At 47.2% G+C, this 15,913-nt stretch overlaps 1 protein-coding gene across 1 annotated transcript in view; it reads right to left on the bottom strand.

Moving 5' to 3' along the window:
• TSNAXIP1 (translin associated factor X interacting protein 1) overlaps positions 1 to 15,913 on the bottom strand; it is a 69,976-nt gene that overhangs the window by 41,261 nt on the left and 12,802 nt on the right. The window contains exon 2 of the mRNA XM_040409122.1: positions 1,613 to 1,703. Within this exon, the coding sequence (XP_040265056.1) occupies positions 1,613 to 1,703 (91 nt within the window). The remainder of the gene's footprint in view (positions 1 to 1,612; positions 1,704 to 15,913) is intronic.

The raw sequence follows: 15,913 nt of genomic DNA, 5'->3' as shown, positions 1-15,913 counted from the left end.
ACAGATGTCTTCAGCTGCCAAGCGCACATGTAACAGGTCAGCCAGTGTCATAGGTACAGATCTGCTGATAGATGCCCTTTAAAGGCTTCGATCAGTGGGGGCCCCAGTGCTGAGACCCCTGCCAATTGCTAAAACGAGGACTTAGACATGCTCAGACAGTGCGCTTACTAAAGATAAGTAACAATAACATAAGGATTTTGGAAAGTCACAGTGAATGATGGATATTTACTGCGGAGTGACTTCAGTTTAGGGTCCTGTTACATGAGCTGATGCTGGGTCAATAACGATGACTGGCTGATAGCTGATCGACGTCTTTCACATGGCCGGACGCGAAGTGAAAGGAGGATGAACAATTGCTATTACGATTGTTTGTCCCCTATTCATTTTGCATATTGTCGGTAGCACATCCCCGTTTACAGAGGTCAATGTGCTACATGAAAGCTACAATCACCCCACAAAAAAGTCTTTGCCCATATGTCAGATGATCCAAGATAGCTTAAAGGGTTATTTCCATCACAGACAACAGGGGGCATATCGCTAGGATATGCCTCCATTGTTTGATAGGTGCGCTCCCATTCACTTGTATGTGGAAAGAGCTTAGCGGTGGCCGGACCATGGGAAAACCCGGGGTCCTCCAGCCACCATTCTCCCCGCTCCGTTCTTGGCATAGGTGCACCTATCAGACAATGGGAACATATCCAAGCGATATGCCCCCATTGTCTGTGATGGGAATACCCCTTTAAGGTTGGGACTACACAGCGACAGCAAGTTGCAGAAAACTTGTGCGACTTGTCTGTAACTGGTTGTCACAACTATTTTAGCCCTGGGATTTGGCTGTGAAAAGACACTGAAGTAAATATATATGACTTACATTGAAGTCAATATAGTAAGGCTACACAGCAACACTGGTAGCGCAACAGCTGTCACCGCCAGGATCCCAGGGACATCGTGGTATAGAGGTGGTCCCATAGAAATGAATGGGTTTGCAGTGCGAGTTGCACATGTGCCGTGACTGCAACTGCTGAATCGCAAAAAATTCAACACTGCTGCGATTCAGGGGTTGCAGTCCTGGCACAAATGCGACCCTCGCTTCGACCCTATTCATTTCTATGGGATCACCGCTACACGGTGATGCCCCTGTGATCCTGCCCGCGACTAGTGCCAACATGAAGCCCTACCCTAAAAGTTGCGCATCACATGTGACACAAAATCCGGCAGAGTTGGATTTTATGCAACTGTCGCGTCGCAGCATGTCATGTTTCGTACTGTAACACCATTGACATATATTATACAAAATGTCACTCAACACATGTCGCCGTGTAGTCGTAGCCTTACACAGGGCAATTAAAGGGAACAAACAGTTGTACTGATGTTAGCTTCCAATAACTGGCTCAGACCTTGGCCCAGGAAGACTGGCTGCAGTGGTAGCAAGCCGCATACAGCCGCTTACAGGTATGTCACTACTGCAGCCTGTAAACACCGGTGTCAGAGGTGCGGACTGAGGAGCAGCGCTGGAAATAGGGGAGGATTAAGTGGTGAGTATATGTTCTTTTATTATTTTAACACAGGGGAGATTTGCATCTCAGCCAGACAACCCCTTTAAGATACTTACTGTGTAATTCTTAGGTTGGACAACATAATATACATCAGATATTTCTCCTCCTTGATCACTTCTTAATGTGGGAATCGCAGGAAACTGCAATCTTTGAAAAATGAAAGAATGAATGAATGAATGAATATATGAATAGGTAAACTTGCATATAGCACAATCAAAGCGTTCCCCAAGCTAGGAGGTAGAGGTGGGCCCGGTATGGACTGAGAGGCGCTCACTTCTGGTGCAGTTTTTGAGGCAACGCCAGATCTGTCTTTGTATCCACTGCTGGAATTGGCTAAAAATGCATAAAAAACTGCATCAAAACTACATGTGTGATTTCAGCCTCTCTCCAAAAAAGAGAGGGAGATATATGCTACTCACAAAATGTTAGGGATATTTGGCTTGTGGGTGAAATTTCAGGATAAATAACTGAAATAAAGTGGCCTGAATGAGCATTGCCGTTAGCAACGGATCACATGCGGAGAAATTGCTCCCCCGGTTATAAACACGGCACAGTGTTTGGGGTTTTTGGGCATTTCCTCCCATTCAGGCCACTTTATTTCAGTTATTCATCCTGAAATTTCACCCACAAGCCAAATATCCCTAACATTTTGTGAGTAGTATATACAGTTGCAAGAAAAAGTATGTTAACCCTTTGGAATGATATGGATTTCTGCACAAATTGGTCATAAAATGTGATCTGATCTTCATCTAAGTCACAACAATAGACATATGCTAACATCCCTGTTAGGATCCATTCACACGTCCGTTTTGGTGTTCCGCATCCATTCCGATTAAAAACGGAACGTTATGCGGATCCTTTCATTTTCAATGGAATCCGCAAATAATCGGAGAGCACTCATGGTGCTCTCCGATTCCGTTCCGTTCCGTGGGTTCCGTTATTCGGATCCTGGAAAAAAAATATACCCTGTCCTACTATTTGTCCGATTTTGCGTTCCGTCATCCCATTCTAGTCAATGGATCCGTCAAAAAATCGGATGACATGATAAAAGCATCCTCATGTCATCCAGATTTTCGGATCCGCAAAAAACAGGAACGTTTATCTGGAAAGGTAAAAATACTGACGTGTGAATGCACCCTTAGCGAATCTACGATACGTAAAACACTAAACAAGAATGGATTTCATGGGAGGATACTACAGAGGAAGCCACTGCTGTCCAAAAAAAAACCATTGCTGCACGTTTACAGTTTGCACAAGAGCACCTGGATGTTCCACAGCAGTACTGGCAAAATATTCTGTGGACAGATGAAACCAAAGTTGAGTTGTTTGGAAGAAACACACAACACTATGTGTGGAGAAAAAGAGGCACAGAACACCAACATCAAAACCTCATCACAACTGTGAAGTATGGTGGTGGAGGCATCATGGTTTGGGGCTGCTTTGCTGCGTCAGGGCCTGGACGGATTGCTATCATCGAAGGAAAAATGAATTCCCAAGTTTATCAAGACATTTTGCAGGAGAACTTAAGGCCATCTGTCCACCAGCTGAAGCTCAACAGAAGATGGGTGTTGCAACAGGACAACGACACAAAGCATAGAAGTAAATCAACAACAGAATGGCTTAAACAGAAGAAAATACGCCTTCTGGAGTGGCCCAGTCAGAGTCCTGACCTCAACCTGATTGAGATGCTGTGGCATGACCTCAAGAAAGCGATTCACACCAAACATCCCAAGAATATTGCTGAACTGAAACAGTTCTGTAAAGAGGAATGGTCAAGAATTACTCCTGACCGTTGTGCACGTCTGATCTGCAACTACAGGAAACGTTTGGTTGAAGTTATTGCTGCCAAAGGAGGTTCAACCAGTTATTAAATCCAAGGGTTCACATACTTTTTTTTGCAACTGTATCTCCCTCTCTTTTTTGGAGAGAGGCTGAAATCACACATGTAGTTTTGATGCAGTTTTTAATGCATTTTTAGCCAATTACAGTAGTGGATACAAAGAGAGATCTGCCGTTGCCTCAAAAACTGCACCAAAAGCTACACGTGAACACCACACCAAGAATGGACAATAAACCAGGCCACACTGAGTGCAGTCGCTGCCTCTCATTGAAAACAGCCGGAAGCAGTGTTGTCAGTTGCATATCATTGTGGTGCACCCTTTGCAGTGATTTTCAGGATGACCCAAAATGCACTCTAACCTTTACAGGTGAATTTAAAGGGGTATTCCCATCTTCACTTTTCATACTTACCTTCGTTGAGCGCGATGTTCACTTCCTGGATTCAGCTGGGCTTGATTGACGTCTTCTCCCGGCCGGGCCGCGCTTGCGCAGAAGACTTAAGATTTTCTCCCGGCCAGGCCGCGCAATGTCCTGAACGTGCACGTTCACAGCTCTGTACTATACTGGCCAGGAAGAAGTCATCATGGCGCGTGCATTCAGGACATTGCACAGCCCGGCCGGGAGAAAATCTTCAGTCTTCTGCGCAAGCGCGGCCCGGCGGTGTCACTACCAGAGCTTTGGGACGTTCTCACAGCTCTGTTTCTCCACCCCTGTGATGATGTCACTACTAGAGCTGGGAGGAGTTCTCACTACTCTGTTTACTTTTGGTTTCTTTCACCACAGCTGTTCTTCATGTGTCTGATTTCCCTCCCTTTATATCACCCCTCCTCCTATGATAGGATGTGGATTATAGTTCTCACTTCAGTTGTAGCTCTTGCTTTAGTTTCTTCACTTGTAGCTATCAGTTCACTGGACCTGTGTTCTGCTGCAGCTAGCACTCCGGATATTGCCAGCCTGTCCTTGGATCCGTCTTCTCTGCGGCTGCAACACCGTCAGCTAAGTCTGCAGACATTGTTGTGTTCCTGTTTATTTTCTGACTGGATCTGAGGTGGCCACGGTTCCCTCCATATACTGAGTAGGGCACTGGTGGCCGTGCCCCTTCCACTATTGTAGGGGTTACAGTGGTCATTAGTCTTAGGCACGTGGGCATGCCTCTTTCCGCCATTTGGATCCGGGCATGTGCTTTAGCAGAATAGGGAGAGCGTTGAGGGTCGGACAGGGGTCACCCGTTATCCTCCCTAGTTCTGGGTCCAGTCAGTAGCTCTGTACTGTGTATTACTATTGTTGCTCACATACAGCCGTGACATTATAATCCACCAAAACCGTCCTTTTTTGACATGGATCCGCTTTCTGACCTGGTTGACCGCATGCAGGGTCTTTCTTTGGAGGTAGCGGATCTCCGTCAATCTATGACTCAGCTTCAAGCATTGGGCCCTGCTCCGGCTCATGGAGTCTGTTGCGAGCCAAAGGTCTCACTTCCGGAGACGTTCTCCGGGGGCAGTGAGAATTTTGTTCGTTTCAGAGAGGCATGCAAACTCCATTTTTGCTTGTGTCCTCACTCTTCTGGTAATCAGGAGCAGAGGGTGAGGATTGTCATTTCCCTGCTCAGGGGTAATGCTCAGACTTGGGCTTTTTCGCTGCCATCAGGGGATCCCTCCCTTCGATCCGTGGAGGGATTTTTTGTGGTCCTGGGGCAGATTTATGATGACCCGGATCGTGTTGCTCTGGCCGAATCTAACCTACGTGTTTTATGCCAGAACAAACGGTCTGCGGAGCTTTATTGTTCTGAATTTCGGAGATGGGCAGCTGATTCGGGTTGGAATGATGCTGCACTCCGGAGTCAGTTCTGTCATGGTCTCTCGGAGAGATTAAAAGATGCGTTTGCTTTCCATGAGAGACCAACGTCCTTAGAGTCTGCCATGTCATTGGCGGTACGCCTTGACAGGCGTCTAAGAGAAAGAAACGAGACCTCTCTGTCCAGCCATTGTCAGTCTAGGGGCAGTGGTGCGGACTCATTCAGTGTGCAGGGGCCTCATCCTGTCTCGCTTCCCTCTGAGGAGGAGCCCATGCAGCTAGCTCGACTTGCCCCTGATAAAAGAGGATTTAGTCCTCAGAGTATGGTCTGTTTTTGTTGTGGGGGCATAGGTCATTTGGCAAATGTTTGTCCGTCTAGGAGATTCTTGAACCGTACTAAGAGCGATAATAAGAGAAAAATCTCAAAAGGTAAATCATCAGGTTCTGCTTCATCTGCTACTTTGGGCAAAGTTGATGTAGGATTTGATGCTTTTCCTCTGACCTGCAGTTCCCGTTTTCTCCTGTCTGCCAGGGTGGCGCTAAAGAGCAAAGTCATTTCTTGTGAGATTTTTGTCGATAGTGGAGCAGCCGTCAATCTTATTGACACTCAATTTGTAGCCATGCATGGTTTTCAGGTTTGCACATTAGATAAAGATATACCTGTTTTTGCTATTGACTCTGCTCCACTCTCACAGAGATCTCTGAAGGGCATTGTTCACAATATCCGGCTAGCTGTAGGTGACACTCATGTGGAGGATATATCTTGTTTTGTCCTTAACGGATTGCCCTCTCCTCTAGTTTTGGGGTTACCCTGGCTCACTAGACATAACCCCACTATTGATTGGCAAGGAAGGCAAATAAATGAGTGGAGTGATTTTTGTAGAGAGAATTGTCTCACAGCGACTTTTGCAGAGGTGTCTACTAAAACGGTGCCATCATTTCTCTCTGATTTCTCGGACGTGTTTTCCGAGAGCGGTGTTCAGGAGCTACCTCCTCACCGGGAGTTTGACTGTCCCATTAACCTCATTCCTGGCGCCAAGCTGCCAAAAGCACGCCTCTACAATCTCTCACAACCCGAAAGAATCGCTATGCGAACTTACATCTCCGAGAGTCTCGAAAAGGGGCATATTCGTCCCTCAAAGTCACCTGTGGCCGCGGGTTTTTTTTTTGTTAAAAAGAAAGATGGCTCTCTGAGACCTTGCCTAGATTTTAGGGAGCTGAACCGTATCACGATTCGCGATCCCTATCCCCTTCCTCTGATCCCGGACCTCTTCAATCAAATTGTTGGGGCCAAGGTGTTTTCCAAATTGGATTTGAGAGGCGCGTACAACCTGGTCAGGGTCAGAGAGGGGGATGAATGGAAAACGGCCTTTAATACCCCTGACGGGCATTTCGAGAATCTCGTTATGCCTTTCGGCCTGATGAATGCTCCGGCCGTCTTTCAGCATTTTGTTAATAGTATTTTCTATCATTAATGGGGAAATTTGTATTGGTGTATCTTGATGATATTTTGATTTTTTCCCCTGATGTTCAGACCCATCAGGATCATCTTTTTCAGGTTCTGCAGATTCTGCGGGAAAATAAATTGTACGCCAAGCTGGAGAAATGTCTTTTTATGGTATCGGAAATTCAATTTCTGGGTTTTCTCCTCTCTGCTTCTGGTTTTCGCATGGATCCGGAGAAGGTCCGTGCTGTACTTGAGTGGGAGCTTCCTGAGAATCAGAAGGCATTGATGCGCTTTCTGGGTTTTGCGAACTATTACAGAAAATTCATTTTGAATTATTCCTCTGTTGTCAAACCCCTCACTGACATGACAAAAAAGGGGGCGGATTTTTCCTCTTGGTCGGAGGAGGCGCTTACAGCCTTTTCTAAGATTAAAGAGAATTTTGCGTCTGCTCCCGTCTTGGTGCATCCCGATGTTTCCTTACCTTTTATTGTTGAGGTGGATGCTTCCGAGGTGGGTGTGGGTGCGGTTTTGTCCCAGGGCTCTTCCCCTGCCAAGTGGCGACCCTGTGCCTTTTTCTCTAAAAAACTCTCCCCGGCAGAGAGAAACTATGATGTGGGAGATAGGGAGTTGTTGGCCATCAAGTTGGCTTTCGAGGAATGGCGCCATTGGTTGGAGGGGGCCAGGCACCCTATCACCGTTTTTACCGACCATAAGAATCTGGCATACTTGGAGTCGGCCAGGCGTATGAATCCGAGACAGGCCAGATGGTCTCTGTTCTTCTCCAGATTCAATTTTGTTGTTACATTCCGACCTGGGATAAAAAATGTGAAGGCTGATGCTCTCTCTCGCTGTTTTCCGGGAGGAGGAAACTCCGAGGACCCGGGTCCCATTTTGGCGGAGGGGGTAGTTGTTTCTGCTCTATATTCCGATTTGGAGGCCGAGGTTCAGGCTGCCCAGACTGAGACACCTGCCCGTTGTCCTTCTGGGAAGTTGTTCGTGCCTCCTGAGCTACGTCACAAACTCTTTAAGGAGCATCATGATACGGTTCTTGCTGGTCACCCCGGGAGTAGAGCCACGGTAGATCTCATTGCTCGGAGATTTTGGTGGCCGGCTCTTCGTAAGTCGGTGGAGGGTTTTGTGGCTGCTTGTGAGACGTGCGCTCGCGCTAAGGTCCCTCGTTCACGGCCTTCAGGTTCCCTTCTCCCGTTACCCATTCCTTCCCGTCCTTGGACACACCTGTCCATGGACTTTATCACGGATCTTCCTCGTTCCTCGGGGAAGTCGGTGATCCTGGTGGTGGTGGACCGTTTTAGCAAGATGGCTCATTTCGTACCTTTCCCTGGTTTACCCAATGCTAAAACGTTGGCGCAAGCTTTTGTCGACCATATTGTTAAATTGCACGGCATTCCCTCTGATATTGTTTCCGATAGAGGCACGCAGTTTGTGTCCAGGTTCTGGAAGGCTTTCTGTTCTCGCCTGGGGGTTCGGCTGTCCTTCTCTTCTGCTTTTCATCCGCAGTCGAATGGTCAGACTGAGCGCCTCAATCAGAATCTGGAGACATATTTGCGCTGTTTTGTGGCAGAGAACCAGGAGGATTGGTGTTCATTTCTCCCTCTTGCTGAGTTTGCTCTGAACAACCGTCGTCAGGAATCTTCTGATAAGTCACCATTCTTTGGTGCATATGGGTTCCATCCACAGTTTGGGACTTTCTCGGGAGGGGCTCTTTCTGGTTTACCTGAGGAGGAGAGATTTTCCTCATCTTTGTCTACCATTTGGCAAAAGATTCAGAGTAACCTTAAAAAGATGAGTGAGAGGTATAGGCGTGTGGCTGATAAGAGACGTGTGCCTGGTCCGGACCTGAATGTGGGTGATCTGGTGTGGTTGTCTACTAGAAACATTAAGTTGAAGGTTCCCTCCTGGAAATTGGGTCCCAAGTTTATTGGGCCTTATAAAATCTTGTCAGTCATCAATCCTGTTGCCTTCCGTCTTGATCTTCCACGGGTTTGGAAGATACATAATGTATTTCACAGATCTCTCTTAAAACCATATGTCCAGCCCACGGTACCCTCCTCTTTGCCTCCTCCTCCGATTTTGGTTGATGGCAATCTGGAGTTTGAGGTTCCAGAATTGTGGACTCTCGCATTGTCCGCGGTTCTCTTCAGTACCTCGTTCATTGGAAGGGTTATGGTCCTGAGGAGAGGATGTGGGTTCCGGTGTCGGACATTAAAGCCACTCGCCTCATCAGGGCATTTCATAGGGCTCATCCTGAGAAGGTGGGTCCTGGGTGTCCGGAGTCCACCCGTAGAGGGGGGGGTACTGTCACTACCAGAGCTTTGGGACGTTCTCACAGCTCTGTTTCTCCACCCCTGTGATGATGTCACTACTAGAGCTGGGAGGAGTTCTCACTACTCTGTTTACTTTTGGTTTCTTTCACCACAGCTGTTCTTCATGTGTCTGATTTCCCTCCCTTTATATCACCCCTCCTCCTATGATAGGATGTGGATTATAGTTCTCACTTCAGTTGTAGCTCTTGCTTTAGTTTCTTCACTTGTAGCTATCAGTTCACTGGACCTGTGTTCTGCTGCAGCTAGCACTCCGGATATTGCCAGCCTGTCCTTGGATCCGTCTTCTCTGCGGCTGCAACACCGTCAGCTAAGTCTGCAGACATTGTTGTGTTCCTGTTTATTTTCTGACTGGATCTGAGGTGGCCACGGTTCCCTCCATATACTGAGTAGGGCACTGGTGGCCGTGCCCCTTCCACTATTGTAGGGGTTACAGTGGTCATTAGTCTTAGGCACGTGGGCATGCCTCTTTCCGCCATTTGGATCCGGGCATGTGCTTTAGCAGAATACGGAGAGCGTTGAGGGTCGGACAGGGGTCACCCGTTATCCTCCCTAGTTCTGGGTCCAGTCAGTAGCTCTGTACTGTGTATTACTATTGTTGCTCACATACAGCCGTGACAGGCGGGATTCGACAGAAGAGGTGGCCGTAACCATTGGAGACGAAAGACAACAATCAGGTAAGAGGGGACTTATTTTCTCAAAAAGGGTGGGAATTGGGTAATTAAAGGGCTTCTGTCACCCCAGTTAAATTAGTTATATTGCGATATATGAAAATATAATGGTCTTACTTACTTTGATTCAGCAGTTTCTTCCAAAAATGAAGTTTTATAATATGTAAATTAGGTGTCACGGATGGTGTACAGGAAACAAGACAATAATATAAACAATGACTCACTGGATCCACAACTAAGGAACAAAAGGGGAGACCCCTGCAAGAGACCTGCCACTCTCCCTTATTGCTCAGCCTATGCGACCACCCCAAAGGTGGATGGGCGCATATCCACGAACCTCGACTATCTTACACCTGAAGACCCTACAATAGTGAGGGGACACGACCACCGGCTCCCTACACAGACACGGAGGGAGTCAGGGTCACCTGGATCCAGAAAACAGAAAATCATAAATACATAAACAGAACTTATCTTGCAGACGACTGGGGACTGTGGACTGGGAACAAGGAACAGCATGCACACACACTCCAGGAAGTTGTATAAGCCGCACACTACTGCATTCTGGGGAGGAACTTAAAGGGCAGCAATCAGTCCAACAGCATGACAGCTGAGATAGACTAACGAGATGAGAAACTAAACCAAAACAAAGAAATTCAAGGATGAGGATCTGAAAGGCTCCTGTCAGAGCTTCTCAACTGTCTGGCTGTGACATTAGGTCTCTACCAGCAAGTAGGGCGGCTACTTGCTGGTAGCTGCTGCAGAAAACCGCCCCCTCGTCGTGTTGATTGACAGGGCCAGCCGGGATCTCCTCCACTGGCCAGCCCTGTCGGCATTTCAAAAATCGCGCGCCTGTGTTCATTCGGCGCAGGCGCTCTGAGATGAGGAGGCTCGTCTCCTCAGCACTCCCTCAGTGCGCCTGCGCCGATGACGTCTTCTATTTCGGTGATGTCATCGGCGCAGGCGCACTGAGGGAGTTCTGAGGAGGCGAGCTTCCTCATCTCAGAGCGCCTGCGCCGAATCAACACAGGCGCGCGATTTTTGAAATGCCGACAGGGCTGGCCGGAGGAGGAGATCCCGGCTGGCCCTGTCAATCAACATGACGAGGGGGCGGTTTTCTGCAGCAGCTACCAGCAAGTAGCCGCCCTACTTGCTGGTAGAGACCTAATTTACATATTATAAAACTTCGTTTTTGGAAGAAACTGCTGGATCAAAGTAAGTAACACCATTATATTTTCATATATCGCAATATAACTAATTTAACTAGCCCAAAAAAAAAAAAAAACACTTTAGTGGGGTGACAGAAGCCCTTTAAATGTATTTACAAAAATGATCACTCAGTGCTCCAGACTAAAAAAAATACCTAGTAGCCATTGGCTCCTGAACTGAAAAATTTAGGAGCCAAATCAAATTTTTAGTCGCCAAATCGAAACCGAATCAAAATTGTAAATTCTAAGTCGCATTGGCGACCATTTTGGTCGCCATATGGAGCCCTGTCACTGTCAAATCATTAACAGATTTAACAGTGATCATTGTGATGGGAATACCCCTTTAATGTGACCTTCTCTAAACTTTTGAATGCACATGTCCAACTGTTCAATGTTTTAATACTTTTTCCACAACTTGCTGTTCTCTAACAAAGAGCTTAACCCAAAATTTACAACAGATGAATCGCCCAATAAATTTCCTGGTTCAATTAGAATTGGTATTTAAACAGTCCTCCTCATCATGCTATTCACATTTTGACATCATGAGACCAAGACAATACCTAACAATTGATCAACAGTACCTCGCCATTGCGAGGCTTCAAGCAGGATGTACTCAGACGAAACCGGCCACTGAGCTTAGAGCGTCAGATAGTGTCATCAACAGCTTGCAACAGAGAAGTAGAGAGACTAGAAGAGTCACAGAAAGGAATACAAGTGGACGTCCTTTGGCCAAATCCCATACTGGTGACCGCTTCATTGTGGACAATGCCTTGCCATACAACTACAGGCACATTTAAGGGAGGTGAGAGGCACCCAAGTGTCTTGTCAGACCATTTAAAACCGTTTACATCAGTGTGGTCTGCTGCGTGCATGGACCAGGGACCAGTGGGCCTCAGTGCTGTTCACTGATGAAAGTTAATTCATGCTGAGCAGAAATGATGGCCACCAATGATGTTGGAGACATCAAGGAGAGCACTATGCATCAGCCATTGCTTTCACCAGACGAGCCTTTGGTGGTGGTCGTGGTGTTACAGTGTGGGCAGGTATGTCTAGTCAATACAGAACTTCCCTACACTTTGTGAATGGTACAGTGACAAGCCCATACTACTTGAAGAACATCATTAATCCAGTCATTGTGCCTCTGCATGAACAACACAGGCCTAATTTCATCATTATGGACGACAATGCGCCAGCTCATCGAGATCGCATCATTAGGAAACGGCTGCTGGAGACTAAGGTACCTCAAATGGAGTGGCCTGCACTTTCTCCAGACCTGAATCCCATTGAAAACCTATGTGATCACCTTAGTCGACGTGTAGAGGCTCATAACTCTGTAGCCCAGAACCTCAATGACCTGAGGGCCACCCTTCAAGAAGAGTGGGTTGCCATGCCTCAGCAGACAATAAGTCGACTTGAGAACAGCATGAGACGTAGTTTTTAAGCTGTAATTGATGCTCAAGGCCACATGACAAGTTATTGAGACACTGACATTTTTGTGGGGGTACACCCACCACTGTTGGTGGCTTTTGTTTCAATAACTTGTTGGAGATGAGGAAATCACCATTGCTGCTTCTACTTAAATGCCCTACTTTCATGATATAATATCACTGGAGCGTGAACTTTTTACGTTTTCCATATGTAAAACTTGAATGGCACCTTTGTTCTCAGCACTATAGTAACATCATATTTTGCATTACAAAGTATGGGAGAGGTGGAAGATTGATTGTTGGGGTAAATAATACTGACCGAAACAACTTTTTCTTTTTTTGTAATTCCCCCCGCCCAGTTTATGACCAAAATAAAATGATATAAAAATCCTGCAAGAAAATTATGTTTGCAAGTATGTTTAACCTCTTCCCAACATCTTCTGTACGTGTCAGATGTTAAGTTATGAAAGATGATGCCCGCTCAGGCGCTGGGCACATGTCATAGCCGCCGGGTGCCTGCTGTCTTACACAGCAGACACCTACTAGTAGAGACCGCGATTGGAGACAATTCCGATCACAGACTTTTAACTCCTCAGATGTCATGGTCAATTGTATCAATGGCAGTTGAGCAGTCATTTACTTGCTCATCCCTCCCACGACAAGATCTCTGGAGCCCTTTAGTTATTATAGCAGCCTGAGTGTCACGGATGTACTGAGACATACGGATGTTCCAGCGACAGGTGGCAGGAGATCTGTGAGACTGGCAACACGTGGTTTGATCTGACGTGTTTTTCTTTTGGATCAAATGACGTGAATGTGTTGTTTCTGGTGCTTGCCACACCTTCTTTGCGCCCAGGTGTGGCTATTGTGGTCATTTTACCTTCTCTATTTATTGTTGTTTCTCCCACTATAGTATGCGGTTTATAGCTTCTGTTGGACTTGTGGTTAGCTTGTGTTTGGTTAGCTTGTGAGTTTCTGGTGCTACCAAAGCTTCACTGAAGATAAGTGTTTCCTTTCCCTTTTGTATTTTGTTTATGTATATGTGTGTGTTGCCTTTCCCTGTTGTTTGTCATTAGGCTTGAGGGAGACTCCTGTTCGTCCTTCCCTTAGGAGGAACAGGTAGACTCAGTCCTGATATTAGTTCCAGGGTCCTATAGGGTGAGATAGGATTCTCAGTATCTGGTGTATGAACTTGCCTACCTTTGGGGCCTGTTCATACTGGTAGTCTGTCAGGACTGGAGTTAGGGTTTTCTCTAGGAGGTGTCCATCTTTCTTCCCTAGTTTCCAGGCCTTATTCCGGTATCCCCTTTCCCTCCTATGCTCGGTTTGGCGTTTTCCTCCCACACACGAGCGTGACACTTAGGCCTTGTGAAGACTCCCAGGTGCCATAGTTAAGGTGCCACTCAGCACTCAGACCCCCACCGATCAAAACCTTTGATATGCTGCTATGACTTTTAAAAAGTTTTGTGAAAGCCTAGTGACCCTTTAAGTGTCTATTAAGTTCAGCCTGTGGCAGGGCCTAATATGAATGCAGTGATTTTCCCACATACTGCAATGGTAAGCTGTTGCAGTCTATGGTAGAAGCGATCTTCTGATCACATGTTCAAGTCCTCTAAGAGAGCTAAAAATAAAAGTTAAAAAGAAATTTAAATATAATAAAAATACAAAAATAATTTAAAAATACACCCCCTTTTCCCATTTTCCATATAAACAATAAAAAATAAAAATCAATGATATTTCGGCATCCGAAAATGCCCAACCTATTAAAGGGGTTGTACCACAAAAAAATATTCTACCGTTTTCAAACCAGCGCCTGGATCTGAATACTTTTGTAATTGCATGTCATTAAAAATTGATTATAGCTACTTAGTTATTTAATTTAATGAAATCTATATGTATAGCGCCACCTGCTGTTTGCTCTTTTCCTAATTTCTCTGTCCTGCTCGCTGAGATGGAAGCACATGCTCAGTTCTATTCTTCAAGTGCAGCAGAAAGAACACGCCCTCTGAGAAAGGACACGGCCTCTAAGTTGCCAGCTTGAAATAAATCTAGCAGAACAATTAGGCCTCCTGCACACGACCGTATGGCTTTTTCAGTGTTTTGCGGTCCGTTTTTCACGGATCCGTTGTTCCGTTTTTTGTTTCTGTTGTGTTTCCGTTTCTGTTCCGTTTTTCCGTATGGCATATACAGTAATTACGTGGTAGGCAATTAAGAGTGCCGCATTTGTGTGAGGGGAGGCGGGGCGTTCACTATTTAAACCTGGCCCTCCTCCCCCCACTTGTCGGTTCGAACGATTTCAAATCGGCTTGTGGGTTGGTGCCAGAGAAGGGCATGCGTCACTGGAGGATCGGGGGATCGGCTGCATCGAGCTCGTCGCTACGGTGATTAGGTAGGCAGGGTGGCTTGCACACCCGTCTCGCTATGTATAACATGTGGGGCTGCCAAGCGTGCCGCCGGTCCCCAGCTGCGCTGGAGACTGCCCGCACTCCCGATCGCTTCCGGCACCCCGAGACAGGCACCCCGATCCGCTCCAGGCCCTGCGCTAAGCACCCCCGCTCCCACATGCAGCGTCCCCCAGGCAGGCACCCCTCACCTGTGGCTCAGCAGCGACGGGTCACGACGTCCGCTCGCATACCCTGAGCATCGGTCACGCCGGCCGTCGGCTCCACGACGCAGCGTTATATATCACTCACTCCCGTATCAGAACGTTCCGCCGTAGAGGAAAACGCCGTCCGCTCACACAGGGGTCTATTCATTAGCTGCAATCAGTAAGCGGAGGTCCAGCTGCAGGATCAGGGGACGGAAGCCGAAACCTATAGGCGATTAATACGCCGCGGCTTTCCCTGTACAAATAGTCGATAGCGGTGGGCACGGGATGCAATGTTCCACATGGCGGAGCGCAAATCCCTCACAGCCGATCCTGATGCACGGTCTCCTGGTAATTACAATTAGCGAGGCAGTGAAGGTGGACATGCTTATGTGACTTTCAGTCATGTCTAGGAATCCGCTGCAGAATAAACTTGTCTTCTTTACTGCGCCAAACTCAGGCAAGACGAGATAAGCAGATACTCAGACATGTGCACTGTATAACAAGTTATGATTTCAATGGTTAATTCTAACCTAGAAGGGAATCACTGGCTTGCTGCGCTCCAGCAGGTCCTGGCTTGAGAGAGGGCGGGGGATGGTCGACACCTACAGGCCCATACTGGTACTGCAGTCCAGGTGCAGGGCTCCTCTGCTCAGGCACAGTGGCTAGGTACAAAGGCAGGAGTATAAAAAAAAAATAATATTTAAATAAAATTTGGAATATGTTCAAGGATCAAATATAAAGAGGGCTTCAGGAGGGGGGCTGGCCACGTCACTTTGCGCACGCAGCCGGGCCGCCCGTAAGCCTATACGGTCAGTCAGGGGGTTGGTTCGGGCGCAGTCACAATAATCCGGTGGTTAGCTAGGGAGCGGTGGCATGAGTGAAGTGTCACCCAGCTGGCGTGCGCTCACTCACACGTCTGTCCTTGGTTATTCAGGTTCACAGGTGGTGGGCTAACTTACGATACTGTGGGGTTCGTGGCTGTCATGGCCGCCAGGTGAGTCAGGGGTGGTGCATGCAGGGGCCAACCCCCTCTTTTCTCCTG

The sequence above is a fragment of the Bufo bufo genome, chromosome 10, assembly GCF_905171765.1.
Source record: "Bufo bufo chromosome 10, aBufBuf1.1, whole genome shotgun sequence".
In the NCBI taxonomy this organism is placed as follows: Eukaryota; Metazoa; Chordata; class Amphibia; order Anura; family Bufonidae; genus Bufo; species Bufo bufo.
This window is presented reverse-complemented; position numbering and strand designations above follow the sequence as displayed.